Here is a 20,204-nt window from a genome sequence, read left to right on the forward strand (position 1 = left end):
ATCCTCCACCAAAACAAAACGACGACCACAGAGGCTCCACATTTCACTTCGGGAGATTTAAATGGAGCTCACTGCTGCAACACTGTGGTGTGCAGTTCGATATCCACAAGTTTTGTGTTACAAGGACACCCTTCGTCAGCTGTATCCTACATTCGAGAGCGCGGATAAGGTGCAGTGGCTGCTGCTGCAGTATTAGTGCACAATAGATGCAGGAAAGTTGTGCATCACATCTGTTATCTCTTAAAGGGAGAACATAAAGAAAACATACACACCTATTTTGATAAAATTCTTCTTTCATATTCACATGAGAACTAGTGTCCTTTAGAGTCTTACTCAAGGCCACTTCGGCAGGAATCGACCGCCACCGTTGACGTTAATGGCCAACCTGCTCCATCACCTGAGGTGCAGCTGCTGCATGTGGCGGTGGGGCCTTTGTTGGCTATGAATGGTGAATGAACTAAACTTATATAGTGCTTTTAAACCTAAATAGGATAAACTGCTGCACAGTTTGCCTCCTATTTGCTCACCCAGCGGTGGTGGCAGAGCTGCCAAGGCAACACAGTGGCAATCAGCAGCAATGAGCTCTGTATGGATCTACTGAATGATTTGAAATAATGTTATATAGGATATATAAAGAGGACAGTCAAAAATAATTGATGTAACAACATTTTGTTTTTACTGTTAATGGCGCCATGGAGGTTTTTTTTCTCTGAGTGGGTCCCATTTTTATTTGTCTCGTACACAACCACGAGGACAAAATATACGTTCCTGCCAACAGTTTCACTCTGCTCCAGGTGTCTACATTTGGCTGTCATACACCAAGAAATGTAACAATGTACCAGCAAAGACAGAGAAGAAGAAAAAGACTGCAAGCTACTTCATACTGGATAGAAAATCAGTAAGTAAGAAAGAGATGCATTCAGCATACATGTTAGACTTGCATTTTGTTGATTAACAATCAGTATAAGTAGGCAATGAGAGTAATGGTATCGAACTGAAATTCAGTATAGCATGGCTGACATATAAGAACCTGAATCACAATGTGTAAAAATGCTGCTACATGAATGTAAATTTAAACAACTGCACAGGAGTTATGGCTGTATCTCTCTTCTTCCGCTTCAACCTACCGTTGAACTGGGTGTGTTGGTGCCATATCCTGAGGAAGGCAGAGAGGCCAACGACCATCTACGACCGTCAGCCCTGAGAGAAGAGGGAAAAAGGAAAACATATGTTGGACATCGAAAGAATGAAAACTGTTTTTCTCTCTTACTTCTAACAGCCAAAAGTCACACATCAGTTTCTATTTTAGTTTCGCCAAACAACATAATTGGCAGTTATATTCAAGCAACTCCAACAACTTCACTTCCTTTTAATCTATCCAATTACACTTTTGCTCCTTTTCCTCCTCTCCCCTGAGGTCTCCTGCAGCCATCCCTGAGTATGACACTTGCTCTGAGAGAGAGTGATGAAGGGTACACGTCAGAGGTGAGTCCTGGCACCTCGCCTGATTCATACCAGCTCGCTGTCACACCTCAGACACGTTGGGAGCAAACCGGGACAAAGACATGCACTCTCATTTTGCATACCAGTGTGAGTGAGTGGGTGTCTTCCCTGTGAAGTTTCATTGTGTGCACTTGTGTAAAAATAATCCAAACAACAATTTCACTCCACTTCTTTGCACTCTTCTTGTACGGCTGCATGTGTGATTTATCGCGTGAAAAAGGAGGGATCCCAACCTTCGAGATGAGGCGAAGGAGAAGTGGGCCGGTCCGCTTGGTGAGAAGTTGCGCGGGCTGTCCAACGGACTGCTTCCTAATGGAATACAGATGGAGATAAGAGAGCATTAAACAGTAAAGTGGATTATCAGGAAAGACAATGAACCAAAATTCACGGTGATGTTAATCTGAAAGTCAGCCCCATTTTATTTATGTCATTTCAAATAGACAACATAAAACAAATATTTGAGGGGAGGGACACAAATTTTGATCTTTGTGTATAAAGTCATAAACAAAACTAATGTAAACAACAACTGTGCTTTTTTACTGTAACACCTACTGTCAAGACACTTACAGGAAATGAGCCTGAGCCATCTGGTCATTGCTTTACTGAGCTTCTTCTGTAGCTTTTCCTTTTGTTAATATCCTTTACCCGTGTGCAGTGGTTTGTTGGTAGCGGTACCATGACAATAAAAAACAGATATGTGGCAACAAAAGTGGGAAAGAAGCAAACTGCAGGATAGCAAACATGGACGCAAACAATGAAACAAATGGAATTTTCTTGTCCAGCCTTGAGTTTTGGTGTAAATCGTGAAATGTAAACTGATTTTTTTTTTTGTCAATAAAAAACCTCTGTACCTTTAGGTTATAGTAATTTCCAACAAACATTTTTATTTGACTCGTGAAGCTGATAGTTTAATGGCTGAAAAGACTCGAGGGGAGACAGGGAGGGATGACATGCTGGCTGGAAATAAACCAGTGATGCCGCTGCATGTTATTAACTTTGCATCTTCTCTCTCCCACATTTTGTACTTTTTCTGCAAGTATCTCTAAACTTTTGGGAATTTTGGCAATGCAGAATATGCCTTCAACATTTTTATGGTGCTTGTGGTATTTGTGACTTTGTGGTAACTGCCCACCAGAACATAGTCTTATTTGAGTTTGCCCCCAAAAGTGTTTGTGTTTCCTGCTGCAAGAAGACACAGTTCATTACAGTTTACAGCAAAGTCTGCTGTCTGGTAACGATCAAAGTGGAAAAAAAAAATGCAGTTAAAATATAAGCGATCATCTGATTACAGTATTTATCAGAATGTGTTATAAAAGTAAGAATTTACGTTTGTTGACATTCACAATAAAAAAAGGAATTAATCACTTTTTTTTTTTTTTTTAAAGCAAGTATTTCATATATAGTATATTACTGACCTATGTGTCCAGGCAGTGGTGAGTGCGGCCGTGGCAGCGTAGGGGACGTACTGGTCAGGATGAGGCTTTTCCGGTTACTGGTTCTGCAACTGGAACATAGATAATACAAAGAGCACTTCAGTGTTTGTCTTCATGACATCAATCAGTAGCTGACAGATGATCGTGGACACAGGCAACTCAGAGACCCCGAGGTTGACCCTCTGAAACCGACAACCAACTGTTGAATTTGAAAGGCGTGTTTTCTTTTTTTAAAATTGTCAAAATTAAAGTTGACCAGATATAAACTGTAAAAACAGAAATTATTGTTTGATTTTTTTAAATTTCCAACAGTTCTTGAACCAGTCATGTCCATTGAACACTTCTGTCAGTTAAATAACCAAATCTAAGCTGAAAACGGTGCTATATCATCGGAATCACATTATTCTATGTCCCATTTAAAAATTCTACAAAAATAAAGCATTTGCACGATTCAAATTCCATAAAAAAAATAAAAATAATAATTTAAATTATTTACTCCTCAGCCCAACCATGAAGCTTCAAATGACTCAGCTGAGACACAGTCACGTGATAAAAGATTCAGCAAATTTTAGACAGACCTGTAGGCTGGAGCATACAGAAGATAACTGTCTTATAAAGCATAAATTACATGTTTGAGTTCTCCCTACTTCTAGCCATGATTGTGCTGTTTCCATAGACAGGACCTGCTGGTGCTTTGAAAAATGAGCCCACAGTGATTGAAAATGTGAAAGGAGCAAAAAAGGTCTAGAAACCGCTTGGGGTTCAGAGGGTTAATGAACATACTGTCTGTGCTTTCTTGTGATCTTGGGTAAACGTATGGCCTACACCATGATATATCTGGTTGTAAATGTGTATGCTTTTTTATCTTACGTATGTCTGTGTGTGTGTGTGTGTGCATGTGTCAGAACATAATACAGGACTTTATTGACCGGCCACAGGGGAGAGCAATGGAGCCACACAGATTTTTTATTTCCTCGAGGTCCAGCCCCACAACGGCTGTTGCCATAGAATATAATGGCAGGAGTGATGGAGGGAAGGCGGAGAGGAAGAAAATGACCGGGGAGGACAGGTAATGAAGAACTGAAATTATTGAACGATAAAGACTTCACATGCTGCTGCTGCCACCACTGCATGTGTCATTGCACAATTTCACAAAGGAGCACACAGAAAGAAAAATCAGGGTTTTTTTGTCTTACATAACAGCTCATAAAGTGGGAAGTGGATTTTTCAGGTGTTGTTTTCATGTGTGGATTGGGTTCACTCACAGGCCTTTTAAGTCTGTGTGTGTGTGTGTGTGTGTGTGTGTGTGCTTCACGGGAGCGGCTGTCAGACCAGATTTAGCAGAGCAGAACCACATCTGACAAACAATACAAGTTTGCTTCTTATTGCATCAGCCAGCTTGCTGCAACACATCTGTGCAAGGAAGTGCAGTAAATCATTGCACGCATCCAGAAACAAAAACACACACACGTCACACAGCACACGTTTGTTATTAAATGTAGCTAAAATAGCACACTGTATCTATACTCTACTGTATATGCCCATCATGCAGGACTCCTGCATCCCCTCATATCTCTCCCTCTTTTTGATGTGAGTTTTCGGTGGTTGTTTCTTGTTCTCTGAGACATCAAACCCCTGGCAAGATTTTATCAGTGGCAGTTCGCCTCTGTGGGCGCCAGCTGAGAAAGAGCTTGTACTCAACGTTGCAGAACAGAGGAGGAGCATATTAAAATATTTAAGGGAAATGCATTAGCTTTGGACAGAGAGCTGGAAGTGGCTTAGCACCATCAGTCGCTTCTGCTCTCAGAAAATGAGAACAGAGCAGTGATGGGGGGTGAAGTGACTTGAGTGCATTCAGTTATTTCCTTTGTGTCATCCTCCTCCTCTCCTGCAGTTATGCTCTTGAACCTTCCTGAAATCGACTTCAATTTCACATGAAGTCTCGAATAAAACCCAGCTTTTCATTACTGTTCCTTCTCAGGCAAAAGCTGTATCACTTGAGCATACGCTACTCGAGCGCCAGAACACATTCTTAGCTTTTGATTCATGATTCATCGTTTCTACAGCAGCTGCAGTCCACCAGCAGATCGTCAAATGGCAATGATTCACTTTCAGGTGGAAGTCTAACCACGAATTACAGGGAAAGAGCTTTAATCTTACCTGACTTTTTCTAGGCACTATTCTCAATAAATGTCTTCACCATCTTTTGATAACTCATCTTCATTTCTTCTATTTTTCACCATCTAATGCTTTACTCTCATTCTCCTTTCTCCATCTCCCAAATTAACTTTCTGAATGATGAATAATTGAAATGTGTGAAGTCAAGAGAACTCATTCGTCACCTCTAACTTCCCTTTACAGCATCATTCAGTGGACTAAACTGTTAAAGACAGAAACAGAATTAAAACTGCAAGCAGTGATATGCGGGCCCTCGCATGTAGCACGTCGGGGATCCAGCGGGTCGGGGCCGCCGGCTCCCCGACGTGCAGCACGCGAGGGTCTGCATATTCCCGCTTGCAGTTTTAATTTTTTTCTTGATCTTGTTCCTTTTTCTTCTTTAAAAAAAAATTTGCCTTTATTTAGCGGCTTTAACATCTTCAAAAACTCATGAAAGTTAGTGCCTGACACGTGCAAAGTTTTGTGAGGTTTGGAGCATCGTTTGACCTTAAACATCAACTTCCTGTGTTACGGCGAAACATCAAACTTAGCCGCATCGCCCTATATACTATATTAAAAAATTAGTGTATACTATATACAAAAATGACTTTTGGGTCACTTTTTGGACGACATGCTATAGTATGACTTTTTTTTTAAATATTTCTGACAACATGCTATAGTATGACTTTTTTTTAAAAATATTTCTGACAACATGCTACAGTATGACTTTTTTCTGAACTGACATGCACGCCTCAAGTTGGGATCGAAACCAGTTACTCCTCACTGAGGCAACTGCTCTAACCACTGCACCACTGTCTACATGTCATCCCAAACATGAAAAAAGTCATACTATAGTATTTCATTTCATTTAAATCCATTGAATTATTTAATCTAATTTAATTTAATTCAATTCAATTATTTTATTTAATTCAATTTAAATGAATCCAATTCAATTATTTTATTTTATTTACTTGTGTTTTATTCAATGTAATTATTTAATTGTATTTAATTATTTAATTTAATGGGAAAAAAAACTCACTGTATGCCATCCAAAATATAACATAGAAGTCCTTCTATAGCATTTTATCCAAAATATGCCATAAAAGTCACATGAATTTTTTTTTAAAAAGTCATACTATAGCATGTCCAAATTATGAAAAACAAGTCATAGTAGTGAATGTCGTCCAAAATATGAAAAAAAGTCATACCATAGCATGTTGGACCTTATATAGATGGTGTGTGCCTTTCCAAATCATGTCCAATCAACTGAATTTACCACTCCAATCAAGTTGTCGAAACTTCTCAAGGATGATCAGTGGAAACAGGATGCACCTGAGCTCAATTTTGAGTGTAATGGCAAAGTCTGTGAATACTTATGTACATGTGATTTTTTTTTAAATTTTTAATAGATTTGCAAAAATTACATCAACTTTTTTCACATTATCATTATGGGGTATTATATGTCAAATTCTGAGGAAAAAAATTAATTTAATTAATTTTGGGATAACGCTGTAACATAACAAAATGTGGAAAAAGTGAAGCGCTGTGAATAAATTCCGGATGCACTATATGTGTCACGTTTCGTGAGGTTTCAAGCATCCTTTGACCTTAAACATCAACTTCCTGTGTCACGGCGAAACATCAAACTTTGCCGCATCGCCATGGCGACGCCCTTTGACATAGTCGCACAAACTTCTCAATATATCATCAGCCACATGTTAAGGCCATGCTGATTCAATTTGACGTGGATCTGATCAACTAGCGCGAAAAACCACGTAAAAGTATAAAAAGTGTCATTTCCAGTTGCCAGCAGGTGGTGCTATGACTATGACCGAATATTACCATACAGGTGTCTTCAGAGCTGGACTGTTATCATACATGTAAAGTTTGGAGACGGTCAGTCCATGTACATAAGATTTACAGCAATTTGTAGTTTCATGGTGAGATGCTCAAAATGGCCACCATGCCACGGTCACACCCATCGACAAAAACAAATTCTTTTGGGCACTTTTAATCTCAAACATGTTAAGAGTGCACTGACTAAATTTCAAGTCAACACAATGAAGTGTTGAGTCACCAATCTGCTCCTTGACATACTATGGACCAGCTGTTCTCACCTGATGTAGCCAAGTTTTTTCTGTCGTGACCCAAATTTTTGAAAATTTTGAGCCAGTCAAATTTATTTCACCAAAAAATAGTGCGGTAATACAAAATCCTTTCATGCAAAATATGAAATAAACAACAAAAAAAAAGGGCGAAAATGTCCCAACATAAAAATCAAATCAAATGAATTTTTTTTTGTTTTAACTCCAGGTATTTACACTTTTCAAACAAGTTTGAACCAGTGATGCTCATCAAGTTTCAAGAATCTAAATTTAACATGTAATAAAAAAAATTAAAAAAAATCGAATTACATTTTCAATTTATCTACTGAGAACAAATCCTCATATAAGAGCTATAACTACAGACTTTACAATGTTAGTTCGGTTGCTACCGTTATGAAAACACTGGCAGCAAACAGCTAACGCACACGTCATTGGAAAGATATGCCCTTCAAAATAATAGCGAAATATTACATATTCACAAGACTTCAAACGAGGTCACAGGGCCATTTTGAGTGTGTTGAAAAAAAGAGAAAAGAGAAAAGAACCACTCCGGTGAACTGGGTTTACACTATTCTCATAAGACATGTGGTGTTCAGATGGGGCTGGATGAGAGGGCTGTCTATGTGAGCCTGCAATCCTCCATAGTTCAGCTGAGTTGAGAACTTGTGTCTGAGCATTTCTTTACATGTCACACACAATGATAGGATGTCAGTTGCACCATGCTGTACAGCTGAGTGGAAGCATTTGCATTCGTTATGTAATATATTTAAGTTTTCTCTTTTAATTACTGTCCTGTATCTGTCTGGTGGATGACATTACAAAGTAATGTATGCTTTTTGAATGTTGCTGCAAATACTTATTAGAGCTTATCCATCCGTGTCCCTGATATCCGTCTTCTAAAACTCTGTAACAAAGTGGCAGAGCTCCTGTCTCAGAAAAAAGAAAAAAAGAAAACATATTAGGGCTGAAGAAACTAGTCAATTAATCAGGAACTACAATGATAACTGACTAATCATTTAAACATGTAAACTAAAAATGCCAATAAATTCCCAGTTGCAGCCTCTTGTGGAAGAATTTGTTGCTTTTATTTGTCCTGTGTATTCATCCACTGAATTTCTTTGTGTTTTGTACTGCTGGCTGGACAACTTGAAGATGCCACCTTGGGTTTGATATTTTACAGACTACATGATTTATATATTAATAGAGGAAACAATCAGCAGCAGATTGACCAGTAATGGAAAATAACCATTAGATGCAGCTCTATTGTGTATTATATAGTGAGCAAATAAAACTGTGCAGAGAGGTTAATCTGTTACAATATTTTCCTAGATGTGACATCTATGTTTTGTTATCTGTAAGACTAAACTTTCAAATTATAGTGTTTTCCCTTACCTCCTTCTTTACGGTAAAAGGTAAAACAGCTTATTTAAAGAGAAGTTCATATTAATGTCTCTCTTTCAATCGTGTCCGCTGTCTTGCCCTGAAATTCCCTCCTGATAATTAAGTAGCAGTCACCCAGTAAAGATTATAGAAGCTATAGGTGGCTGTCAGGGCCAACATGCTACAGTTTCACTTGACTGGGTAAGCTAAGGAGATAAGAGAGGTGGGCATGCTGGTGGAGGGAATACTTGTGTGTAAATGTGACTTTAAATCACTCTGTCACGGTTATGGCTGTGCAGCCTGGGCTCATCCTCCCTCAGTCGGGGGAAAAAGGTGTGTGTGTGTGTGTGTGTGTGTGTGTGTGTGTGTGTGTGTGTGTGTGTGTGTGTGTGTGTGTGTGTGTGTGTGTGTGTGTGTGTGTGTGTGTGTGTGTGTGTGTGTGTGTGTGTGTAGGAGAGACATGGAAACAGTTAGTATGCTGTACGTTGGCATCTTTGAATCATAAATCTAAAGTTGCCTCTGGTTTAGTGGTCGCATACAAACACATTGTCAGTTTATAGCCAAACAATCCAACACTGACATCATCTCCCAGCGTCTCTGTTGTCTGGCAGATGGTGACATTTGGATTCATTCAGTCATCCACTTGTGCATACATTAATTTTAAATCGAAAAAACACTGAAGATTTCCTTTAAAATATTCAAACTCTTTCAGATCCAATTAGGTTAATCAAGAACAAATTCTCTCTATACATAATGAATTGACCAAGAAGAGAAGAGATGAAGAGCAAAGATAGGGGAGAAGATGTAAAGGGAAATGTACAACGTTACCATGGCAACTCATTCAGAGTCACTCTCATTTGAGAGGCAAACAGTGACATCTCCGACTGTTTTCTGTTTTAACCAGTGCGCACAGTGAGGAACGGACGACTTGATTGAAATAAAATAACAACGGTGAGCGTCGGACTTAATCAGCTCTAATTAAGAAAAACAAAACATGATGTCATCCTGCACTCAACCTCACAGTCTGTTGTACAACTGAGCCAAAGAGGCTTTGTGTGTTTCTATGTGAATGCCAGTCTTATAATCCATCATAATCCATTGTGTAATCCATCATGCAGGCTCAATCTGTGTGTGACAGAGGAGTAGCGCTGAGGTGTGTGGTGCTGTCATTCAGACATTGTATGATTCACTGGGGTCAACGGCGCAGGCTGCTATCGTGTGGGCCGCCGCTGCTGACGGCCACCAGAGCTGATGAGAAAGCTGCGAGTGTGACACAATTTTTAATATGTGACGGAGAGGAAACGTGTGTGTGTGTGTGTGTGTGTGTGTGTGTGTGTGTGTGTGTGTGTGTGTGTGTGTGTGTGTGTGTGTGTGTGTGTGTGTGTGTGTGTGTGTGTGTGTGTGTGTGTGTGTGTGTGTTATTGTCAACTGCATCTGTCTGAATCTGTCAAAAGCTGCAAAGCTATTAAATGTCTCTCGTTTGTTTTGCCAGACTCACCAAGTTTTTTCATGCAGGTGGTCTTAAGAAACATCTCCAGAACAACTAACAATGACAGCAGAGAGAGCAACAAGGAAGAAAGGGGGCAGCAACATAAGGAGATAGTATTTATGTCACTGTTTTTAAGCATTTCTGCAAACTCTTCACTAACAACACAAAACGTTCATCCTGAATGTATCTGTAAAATGTTCAGTCTGGACATGTTACAGTTCATTTCTCTACAAAATCTTCTCTCGGTATAGCTGAGGTTTTATTTTTTACATTTTCAGATTTTAGGGAAGAGTAAGGGAAAGATAAAGGACTTGTTTACGAGATCAAATTAATCTGCAGCGTAGACGTTGAATGTAAAAACAAGATTAAACGCTTTGATTAAAACATCAGTTTTTAGAAACCCTTAAAGCTGCACTAAGAAAACAGGTGATCCTCTGACCTAAAAAGCTGAAGACAAAGGGGAACATACACACCAGCTGATCAGCCCCTCAGCTCCTTCACAAACATTTAGTGATGTGGCAGGCACTTGGCAAAGTGCAGCCCAGTATCATGCAAAAATGTGTAATACACCCATCTGTCCACCAGAGGATACCATGTCACGTTTCAACTCGCCTGGAGGTAAAAAGCACTTGCTTGAATGACCAGCGTTAAAAGATGGAGGTCATGTGACAAAGTACAGAGAGGGAAAAACTCCAAGTGGGGAATAAATCGAGGAGGTTGGACAGAACAGACTAAAGACTTTCATCCAGGAGAACGGTGTTCATAAGAAAGCTGAAACCAATGTAGATATATTTTAAGTATTGTAAGTTACGTACATAGTGAAATACATCTAACTTACATAAACGTATGTTAAGTAACTTACATGACATATGAAACCTGAAGTTAAAATGACCTATTTCAACTCAAACATGACCTTTTCCTAAAGATAACCATGTGGTTTGTTGCTGTAACCTAAGGCAACTCCAGGCAAAGAAAAACATGACACTGACACTATCTTCTGCTGCGATGGTGGGTGTACTCAGGTCCTCTCACACTGGTAAGAACAATGAAATACGGGGAGATTGCATTTAGTGTTTATGGTTCTCACCTCTGGAACAACCTTTAAACATCTTTAACATAAATCTTAAGACATACCTTTTTAGCTTAGCATTCTCTTAATCTTTATAAAGCCATTTGGATTCATCTTAACATATTTTACTATTAGTATGCCATATTACTAACACACTTTATATTGTCATTTCTTTATGTATATTTGTATTGCTGTATTTTCATTGTATTGTAAAGCACCTTGTAATGCCATTTTGCATGAAAGACACGTGAAAAATTAAGTTTGATTTGATTTTATATGGAATTGTAGTCTAATGGCCACATCCTGTACCACGACTCATCTTCAAGGGGTTCATCTTTTGACATGAACTGACAAGATGTCCCTCCAGCAGCTGCACCCGCAGCAGTGTTATTCCAAAGGAAATAGACACAACAAACTTAAAGCAAAGTTAACTGAATACAAACTAAAGTGTGACTGCACACAAGATGAGTGAGTGAGCGCACTAATAGAAACTAATGTACTCCAACATCATATTATTTAACTGTCTGCTGATGTATGTGGAATGTGAATGTAATGCACACAAGTTCAGAAAAGTCAACAAATTAATTGAGCGGTAAATGAGGAGAAAATGAACTATAAGGAGAACTGGGGTTTTATCAGAGTGCTGGAGTGTCACCAACGGTTTAAATCAGTTGGATGGCTGCAGAATCCATGCATAATTATCAACAACTCTGCACTTCCCCTTTAACATGTTTAAGCCGTTTTATAGCCACAACTTTACTGTTTTTGGTTTTCTCTCATTGCTCTCATCAAACCACTGACCTCTGCCCTGCACCGATCAGACAGATGATGTCATTGACAAGCTAGTGAACATAGTGTGATTGATAGAGACTAAAAATGAGCTAAAAGAGAGTAAGTTGACAGAGACAACAATCCAAATGGGCTGGATGTTTACATAAAGATTAACTAACACTATTTCAAAACATTGTTATATAAAATGTCAGCCTTGTATTTACAGCGTGTTCTGTTGCCCTCACATCTTTTAAAACTATGAGCATGGTCGGACCAGAGCTATTTGACCAGTGTTCAACCTTTCTGTCAGTCGACATGGGTTCATTCTCAGCTACAATAATTCAGATTCAGGTCACAACACGGAAGAGATGCATAATAATTAAATCAAAGGCTGGAAATGGGCAGGGGCTGACAGCACATCACATCAAGGAGGAGATCTGAATTCTGTGATCAGTGCCGCTTCTCTGCAGCCTTGTTATGTTTGCATATGAAATACTGTCCCTCACAGTCCCAGTGATGTGCCTCTTGATCTCTTCCTCACCACACACTGCAAGAAGCTCCTGCACTTTACTTTCTTTACTATATAAAACATTATTGTGGGCATCACATCTTTAATTGTCCTGCCACAGGTGTGTGTGTTTCACAGTGAAATCAAAAAGAGCTGGTTTGTGAAGCCATGTTGGACAACGGAGGTTGACCCTTTAAAACAGAAAATCATTGTAGATATAACCCTGGTTGAACCTTGGTGTAAATGACCAAAAAAGTCTCTGTAGCCAAAACTTAAAACTCTGTATGTACAGATGTACAAATGTACATTTAATGATCCGCCAGCTGTTTAAAAGGTCAACCATCCCATTCCAACCCTGCCTCTATGACGTGTAGTTCCTAAATTGGAAAACACTGCCAGACAACCTAATCCTTGCAACAGTTGGCATACCTCCAAAACTTATTTGCCAAAGAAACTTACAGGTGTACACTGTAAACATATTTTGTAAAAGACGGGGCTACATGGTGGCACAGCAATGCGAAGAGGATTAAATAGGACAATGTAACCGACAGGGAAAGAGTTTAAATCTCAAACGCAGACACACAGATGTGACAGCCAAAAACCCATGCCTCTGTCCCGCTCTCCAAATAATGAAAACCTGAGCTGTCACTGGTTGTGAAGCTCTGGTCAGCCCGCTGCGGGAGGGTCAGAGGTTAAATCTGTGGTAATGACTTGTGCAGAAGCTCTGACGAGCAACCATCTCCCTGAAGGCGTCTGACAGGCGTCGGGCCATTAGACTCTCTAACACTCACAGGCATGTGAACATACACACTAATAAAAATACACAGGGTCGGCCACCTAACACACTGCCCCAAAACTGTCCTAAACTGTTTATACTCATTATGACAATCAGAATAACGCAAGTAATAACATGAACATTAACACTTCTACAGGCACTGATACACTCTCTCGGCTGTAAGTTAACTACATAAAGTACCTGTGAAACCAAAAATTAGGCACAGATACTGTTGAATGTTTATCCTTCAAGGATAATTCAGGTTGATTAAAATTCAGGTCTTTTGGATATGAGGTACAGAACGCACCAAAGTAATTGTACAGATAAGACAGAACGTAACAGCGACAAAACAACACAGCTGGTAACCATGAAACTCAGGAGGTGATGTCATTGTGCAAAATGTAAAATGGTCTTGAAAAACTATTTATTAGTATCCGACATGTTCATACCTCCTTGACACCTTGACGCCTCGACCTGTATGAATAATTCTGTTCTGAAATAAAAAGTGAAGGAAAAATACAAGGATTCATCAAAAAAGACATTTCATGATGGAACTCGAGGGCTGAGTGATTTTAAAATAATATCTATTTCAAGCTTTTCTAACCAACACTGCACTTGCAAATTTAAATTGCTTTTATTTTCAATTGGTTTAACACTAGATGTGAAGTTATGTACTGTATGATTTAAATAAGATATGTTTATAAAACCACTACAGCAAATTGATCTTGTTTCTAAATAAATAAAATAAAATCAGGCACTTCCAGTTGAGGTCCTTCCGGTGTTTAAACCAGTGAGTCAAAAGAAAATGACTTTTAGTACATGGAACTAGTTATCTATAGAAAATGGAAAAGTATAAGATATTACATTGGGGTGTCATCCTCCTAATTGATATCAAGGATCTTTGAACTGTTGACATTACAGTCAGCCAGCTGAGCACTTTCCTTCTACCAAACAGTCACTGAAAAAAAAACAGCAGTGCAGACAATTTGAATACAATTCGAACTAAACACAATCAATTAGAGGAGTGAGCCAATTCTGAATGAACTACCAAGACGGTCTAATTGCATGTAATGAAAGGACATCTAACTATCTGGTAGAGGGCTTTATGAACGTAGGTATCAACGTGCGTTTTCCCTTCCCATTGTGTTTGTGTGTGTGTGTGTGTGTGTGTGTGTGTGTGTGTGTGTGTGTGTGTGTGTGTGTGTGTGTGTGTGTGTGTGTGTGTGTGTGTGTGTGTGTGTGTGTGTGTGTGTGTGTGTGTGTGTGTGTGCGCACACTGCTGGACCATGACTGATTATCCATTTTCATGCACATGTCAGTGTGAGACAGGTCTGAGTGTGTGTGCATGTGCATGCCTAAAGTGTTTTATCTAGCAGATTATTAACTCTGTATTTGTGTGTGTTTGTTTGTGTGTGCGTGTGTGTTGTCTGTCAGTCAGTGGTGTCATCTTCTGCTCTAAGTGCTGACTCACAGGGCACACAGGACACCAGACCTTCCTGATGGTTACACCATCGATTCGTCCAGTCTCACTTCCTGTCAGGTGACATCTCCCTCTCTCCCTGCCTCTCTCTGTCTCTCCTTTGGGATATCTTAAAGGTGAGTGCATGTTTACAACTATGGGAAATGGGATGGAAGTAGATGAGACAAAACGCTGCCCCTTTAAAAAGCCTGTTTGTGCATCCTATTACGCAACATCCGCTCGTCTTACTGCTGTGGTCCGTAACCTCCACTGGGATCTGGATGGATCCCAAACTTGGGAAATTTGCCAAATCGAGCAATGTGGGCAGATTTATCAAGCGTGAGGCGTTTAAATGGGGATTGAGAGGATGACTGAATGATGTTGACAGGCGGCAGATGAAAGAAAACAAGTGATGCTAAAAAAAAAAAAAAAAAATTATGATAAAGATAAGACCGGGAGGAGAACACACGACAGGACTGTCTTGATAGTAGGGGTTGCTGTGGGTATTAGTCACATGGCCTTCTTGTTACTATGCCATGTAGTACAGAGAGACAGAAATAGAGGTTTTGCTGTAATTCCCCATGAAAGGGAGGCTAAAGTGAAGGAAAACAAAGATGACATAGCCAGCCAAAAAAAGTAACATACTTCGCTGCACAGTTGTAGCACAGGGGGAAAAAAACAGCGTTAAAGAATGACGATGAACAGAGAAATGCAGAAAAAGGAGGCCACAGAAAAAAAATCACCCAGTCTTTTCAGCATGTTTGAAAAAATATTAATGATTTTGGAAATTCATGCAGTGACTGAGGGAGAATTCTCAGTTTACACAAGGCCTTGGTGCTAAGTCAAATACTGAAAACAGGTTAAATGTTTTATTGTGACTCCTAAATACAGTTGCTGATTATGCAATGAGCTGTTGTACGATTGAATAAGAAAACTGGCTGAGTGCCTACACTGCCGACCAGTTGGCTGAATGATTGACGTGCTGGCTGACATTCAGACCGACTTTCTGGCTGAACTTTGGGACTAACTGGCTCATCTGGATAGCTGATTTTGGGGCAGACTGACAAAGTCCCTGACTGATAAACAACAAAGCAACGGTGAAGTCTGTCGAGGCCTGGAGCTGTTGCAAATCTACTCACAGAGGAGTCCAGCTCCCACCCAAATGAGACTGGCATCACATGAGCTGCCAGGTTCTCATGACCACACTGGCTTGGACTGGTTATTCTAAGACATACAGTACAACCTTGTTGTTTTGAGTTGTGCACATTTTAAAGTTGTAAACATCCTAAGACTTCCCACCATAGCCATCCATTGTGTTAAGACGTCTGGCCACCTCACAAAAGTGTTTATTTATCACCAAGTACCACCGTACTGCTGTTGGACAAAAGCAAAAATAGAGGGCACAAAAACACGTTCATTTCTGGGTAAAATAATTAAAGCTGCAGATATGTTGGCGGGTGATGCATTCAAATGCTACAGTTATTTCAGGTAAATGTGGAATGGGAGTGTATGATTTGAAACAACATTACCCTTATGAAATTCAGGTGCTACACAAGTAAGAGCAATAAGATGTAAGATTACTATTTGTTAGAGTAGTAAGGGAAGTATGTGTGTTTGGCAAAATGTTTAAATATTCCTTTGATTACTTGGGAAAAACAAATCTGATAAACTGACATTTACTGATAGTGTTTTTTTTGTGTTTTTTTTTTTTTATCACAGAAGTAAAGTGAAAGCACAGCTAAGCCTCCTGTTCACAAGAAAGTGTAATGTTGTGGCCTCTAAAGACTCAGCACAATCAGGACTCACAAACAGAACCCAACAGGACACAATAAACATCCAGACGTCTATTTTAGTCACATCTCTTCTCTCTGGTTGAAGGTGTTGTCAGATGTCCTCTAAAGGTGTGAAAGTGGATCCTCGGGCAGAGTGATGCAGCAGGAAGTTGAGGGAGTGCAAAAAAAAACCTTTCTGGATCTTTCTGCATGCATGTGTCTACCGGTCTCTTGTTTGCTGGTTTCCTGTTTGTATGCATCGCTATCTCCTCCACCGTCTCTCAGTGGCTGTGTCAGCTCTCTGCAGTAACTGTATGTGGAGACCTGAGAAGTGTTCTGAATCACTTTGTTCCCACCGTGACCTCATTTGCAGAAAATGATCTGTAGCCATCACCTCATAAAGACTAAAAACACTTCTTTCAGGGAGAAGAACTCATTTACATAAATGGAGTCTTGCATCATATCTGACAGACATTAAAAAAGATGAGATTATGGATCCCGCACTTGGATTCAGAAATAATCAGGGGCAGAGTGCCTATTACTTAAAATAAAGATAGCAGTAGGAAGCTCAATCAAATATAATGTCTGGTATAATAATAACGCTTTTAAACAAACTTTAAGTAACCGCAATCTGTTCGACTGTAAATGAAACAGTTTTGAAATTCTGTTACCAAATGGCTTTTCACTGAGATTTGCATGTTGTAAATATCGTACTTTAACCAACGAACAAATACAAACAAAAATGTGGTGCCTTGTGACTGGGGATAGAAATGATCACTGAAGTGTGGTGTGCATTCATATATATGAACAAAAGCAGAGTATCACTTTAAAAAAAACAAAGCAGGCAGCAGCTTCAGATGTCACCTTGACAATAAAGCTAAAATAACAACAACTATTTCACATTTGACAGAAAAAACAAACATCCATCTTTAACCACATCCCCTCGTCTTTCTCAGCACAAAGAGTTGTCATGGAGATAGCTCAGGTAAGGCTGGAGAAATACTTGTTTTGAACTACTTTTTTGCGTGTACATGATAGCTGCCTCGCACATCATGTCTTTGTTGCAATTTCCACATGAAAATTAGGGGCCGTACAGAGATGTGACAGGGTCAGTGGGGACGAAAGCAGCAACAATGGTGAAAAGTTTGGAGGACAAGTTATTAGACCAAGTACGCAAATACCCACAACTGTATCATATGTCATTACCGCTGTGAATCATTGGTACACTGAGACCAATTTTCTCCAAACTAATACAGTAATGTCGATATATCTATTGTTTACATTATGAGAATTCAGAGATTCTATTCAGATCCTTCGTTCTTTGGTGTGCCCTCTCGCCCACTCCTCCAGCACGACAAATACAAAAAACAAATACATCACCCCAACAGTTAGTCAGCTGGGTAATTGCCTGTGAGAAACATTTGAAAGAGAACCTAAGAAATCCGAAGAAAGGTCAAGAAGAGTCTGAAAGCATTGAGATGGTTTACTGGACAAGAATGAGCACAGTCCTCCTCCTCAACTCCAATTACACTTTTCAATACTTCTGCATGTTGTGAATTAATATTCAAACTGGTTATTATAAATTCTTTATGGTCACATTAGCACAATGAGATGACACTAACTGCCTGACAGAGGTCCTTATGCATAAAACTAATAATTCCAAAGCTTTTCGTAATAATAAACGACCTTAAGAAAAACTATATCTATCTGGAAAACGTTTTTTTCAGGATACTAAAGGTCATTCTCATGTTGCCACGTTGTCATTAACTCAGGGCTGTACAGGATGAGTTGTGTTATCATGTCATCGTAATATCTGAGATAAGCCACAAACAGTCTGTGTGTTTTGGTTCGGGGTAGCCTGAACACCAGCCAGCAACAGATGGTGCTGTCATGGTACAAACAACAGGCGTAGAGCGTGGAGAGGAGTTTCCGTGTTTAATGCTGCACGTTTTTCTGTAGCGCCCTTCCCTCTAGAGCTCCTTTAAAAAAAAAAAGAAAAAAAGCTGCAGCTCAAACACTAAACTACACTGAATCTACAACATCCATCTTCATCTGCTGCTGCAAGGAGGCAGATAAGCATGCTTCAGTTTTTAACCATGTGTGCGAACAACGGACAAAAATATCCGCCCTTCATTCAGCTACGTCTAAAAGCCATAACACAACTGACTGAGTGATTCACTGTAACTCTGCTTCATGTGTTGACGCTCAAGTAGATAATTGTGGTACCTACTTATGTCGGCGTGTCAGGTCCATCATCATAATGTAAGCTGTAAAGACCAACAGCAGATGTGTACAAAATGAAAATTCTACATGTCCAATGTAGTCTGTTGTCTTGTTATTCATACTATAGGCTAAATAAATGAAAGGGAAACCTGTTTTTTATGATAACTCTCCTGAATTACAGGGTTTTTTTTCTATGCCTCACATGTAAAAACTAAACATTAGCGCTGTGTGCTGCATGTGAGTGGGATGAAATGTCCTGTGTGTTGCTAATGAGAGGGATCTTATGAACTGTGCATCATGTATGAGAGTAATGATGTACATGTGTGGGATAATACTGTATGTGTGAGTGAGATAATAAAGGGCCTTCTTCGCTTGTTTGTCATCTGGCTTCAGTCCTTTAATTCTCCTCGAGTTTGTGTCTGTCTCTCTTTCATGATCTCACAATCCAAAGCAGCAAACCAGCAGGGTTTACCTTCAAGTGGTGAAAACAAGTAAGGCAGAAGGAAGCAGTCAAAGACACAGAGTCTATCGTCATGGGCTCGGTTAACCCCGGTGGGCTACCCTTAAATGTAGACTGAGACACTACCTCAGGCTCTGCCTTTCATCCCACTCCACTCTCATCTTCCTGTAGCTCTGCTGCTGCCTCATGCTCTCTCTCTCTCTCTCTCTCTCTCTTTTACTCACACACTTTTACTGTCTTCCTGTAGCTCAATCTGTTTGGATTGGACACAAAAGCATTATCTCTTTTAATTGCTGCGGCCAGCCAAGAAAGCACATTCAGAGAATCCAGGGAAGCAGAGAGCAAGAGACAGCAAGATGATTAAAAAAGCAGAGCAAAAGAGGAAGCAGGGATAAATGATTTGATGATATTTATAACACAGAATTAGGGATGGGTGAACATTTTCCAATGCTGGTGCTGATACAATATTTGAGTTTCAGCACCAGTACCTAAACAACACTTTACTTGAGAATTTTGAACATGTTTTTCTGCAATAATTTTGCCAAAATATAATACTGTCTTAAACCGGCAAATTTGTTGTGTGCATCTAATCAAAGCGGAAGTAAACAAGATTATGAATCCAACCAGACATTTGATGTCAACTTTCTTTTGGTCAATGACAAATAACCAAACAAACATACTGACTCAGAGTTGCTGGTCATATTAATACTTACTGCTGAAAACACTTCATCAATTTAGGTTTCAGTGTGTGGGATGTCGGGGGATCTATTGGTAAAAAGGGAATGTAATATTCATAATTGGTTTTTATTAGTGTATACTCATCTCAAACTGAAGCCCGTGTTAAACTGAGATCCTGCAAAACTGCCACGAGGAAGATCCCTCATCATGCCTATTTTTAACACCAAACCAAAGCCAGTGTCATGTCGCCCCTTTAGATAGCATGCTGGCGTTCCTGAAGCAGAGTTGTGAGTTTGGGTCTGGTAGCGCTATCCCAACTTTGAGTGTCGGTGTAAAAGTGGAACCAGCCTGGTGCCTCAATGGCGGAACAACAATTGCCCCACTCCATATTATACCTTTTGTACAGAGTGGCGAGGCAAGTC

The 20,204-nt window shown here is 39.7% G+C and overlaps 1 protein-coding gene across 3 annotated transcripts in view; it reads right to left on the reverse strand.

Annotated features, from left to right (window-relative positions):
- Positions 1-20,204, reverse strand: part of LOC138620260 (microtubule-associated serine/threonine-protein kinase 1-like) — a 78,288-nt gene that overhangs the window by 39,739 nt on the left and 18,345 nt on the right. For all 3 annotated transcript variants that reach the window (XM_069697287.1, XM_069697286.1, XM_069697288.1), the window contains 3 exons: positions 2,919-3,007; positions 1,737-1,812; positions 1,128-1,200 (listed from right to left, as the gene is read on the reverse strand). In XM_069697287.1, coding sequence (XP_069553388.1) covers positions 1,128-1,200; positions 1,737-1,812; positions 2,919-3,007 — 238 coding nt within the window. The remainder of the gene's footprint in view (positions 1-1,127; positions 1,201-1,736; positions 1,813-2,918; positions 3,008-20,204) is intronic.

Source organism: Brachyistius frenatus, unplaced genomic scaffold, assembly GCF_029030835.1.
Source record: "Brachyistius frenatus isolate BFR_SWC_R1_liver_20210118 unplaced genomic scaffold, ASM2903083v1 Contig_23, whole genome shotgun sequence".
Taxonomy (NCBI): Eukaryota; Metazoa; Chordata; class Actinopteri; family Embiotocidae; genus Brachyistius; species Brachyistius frenatus.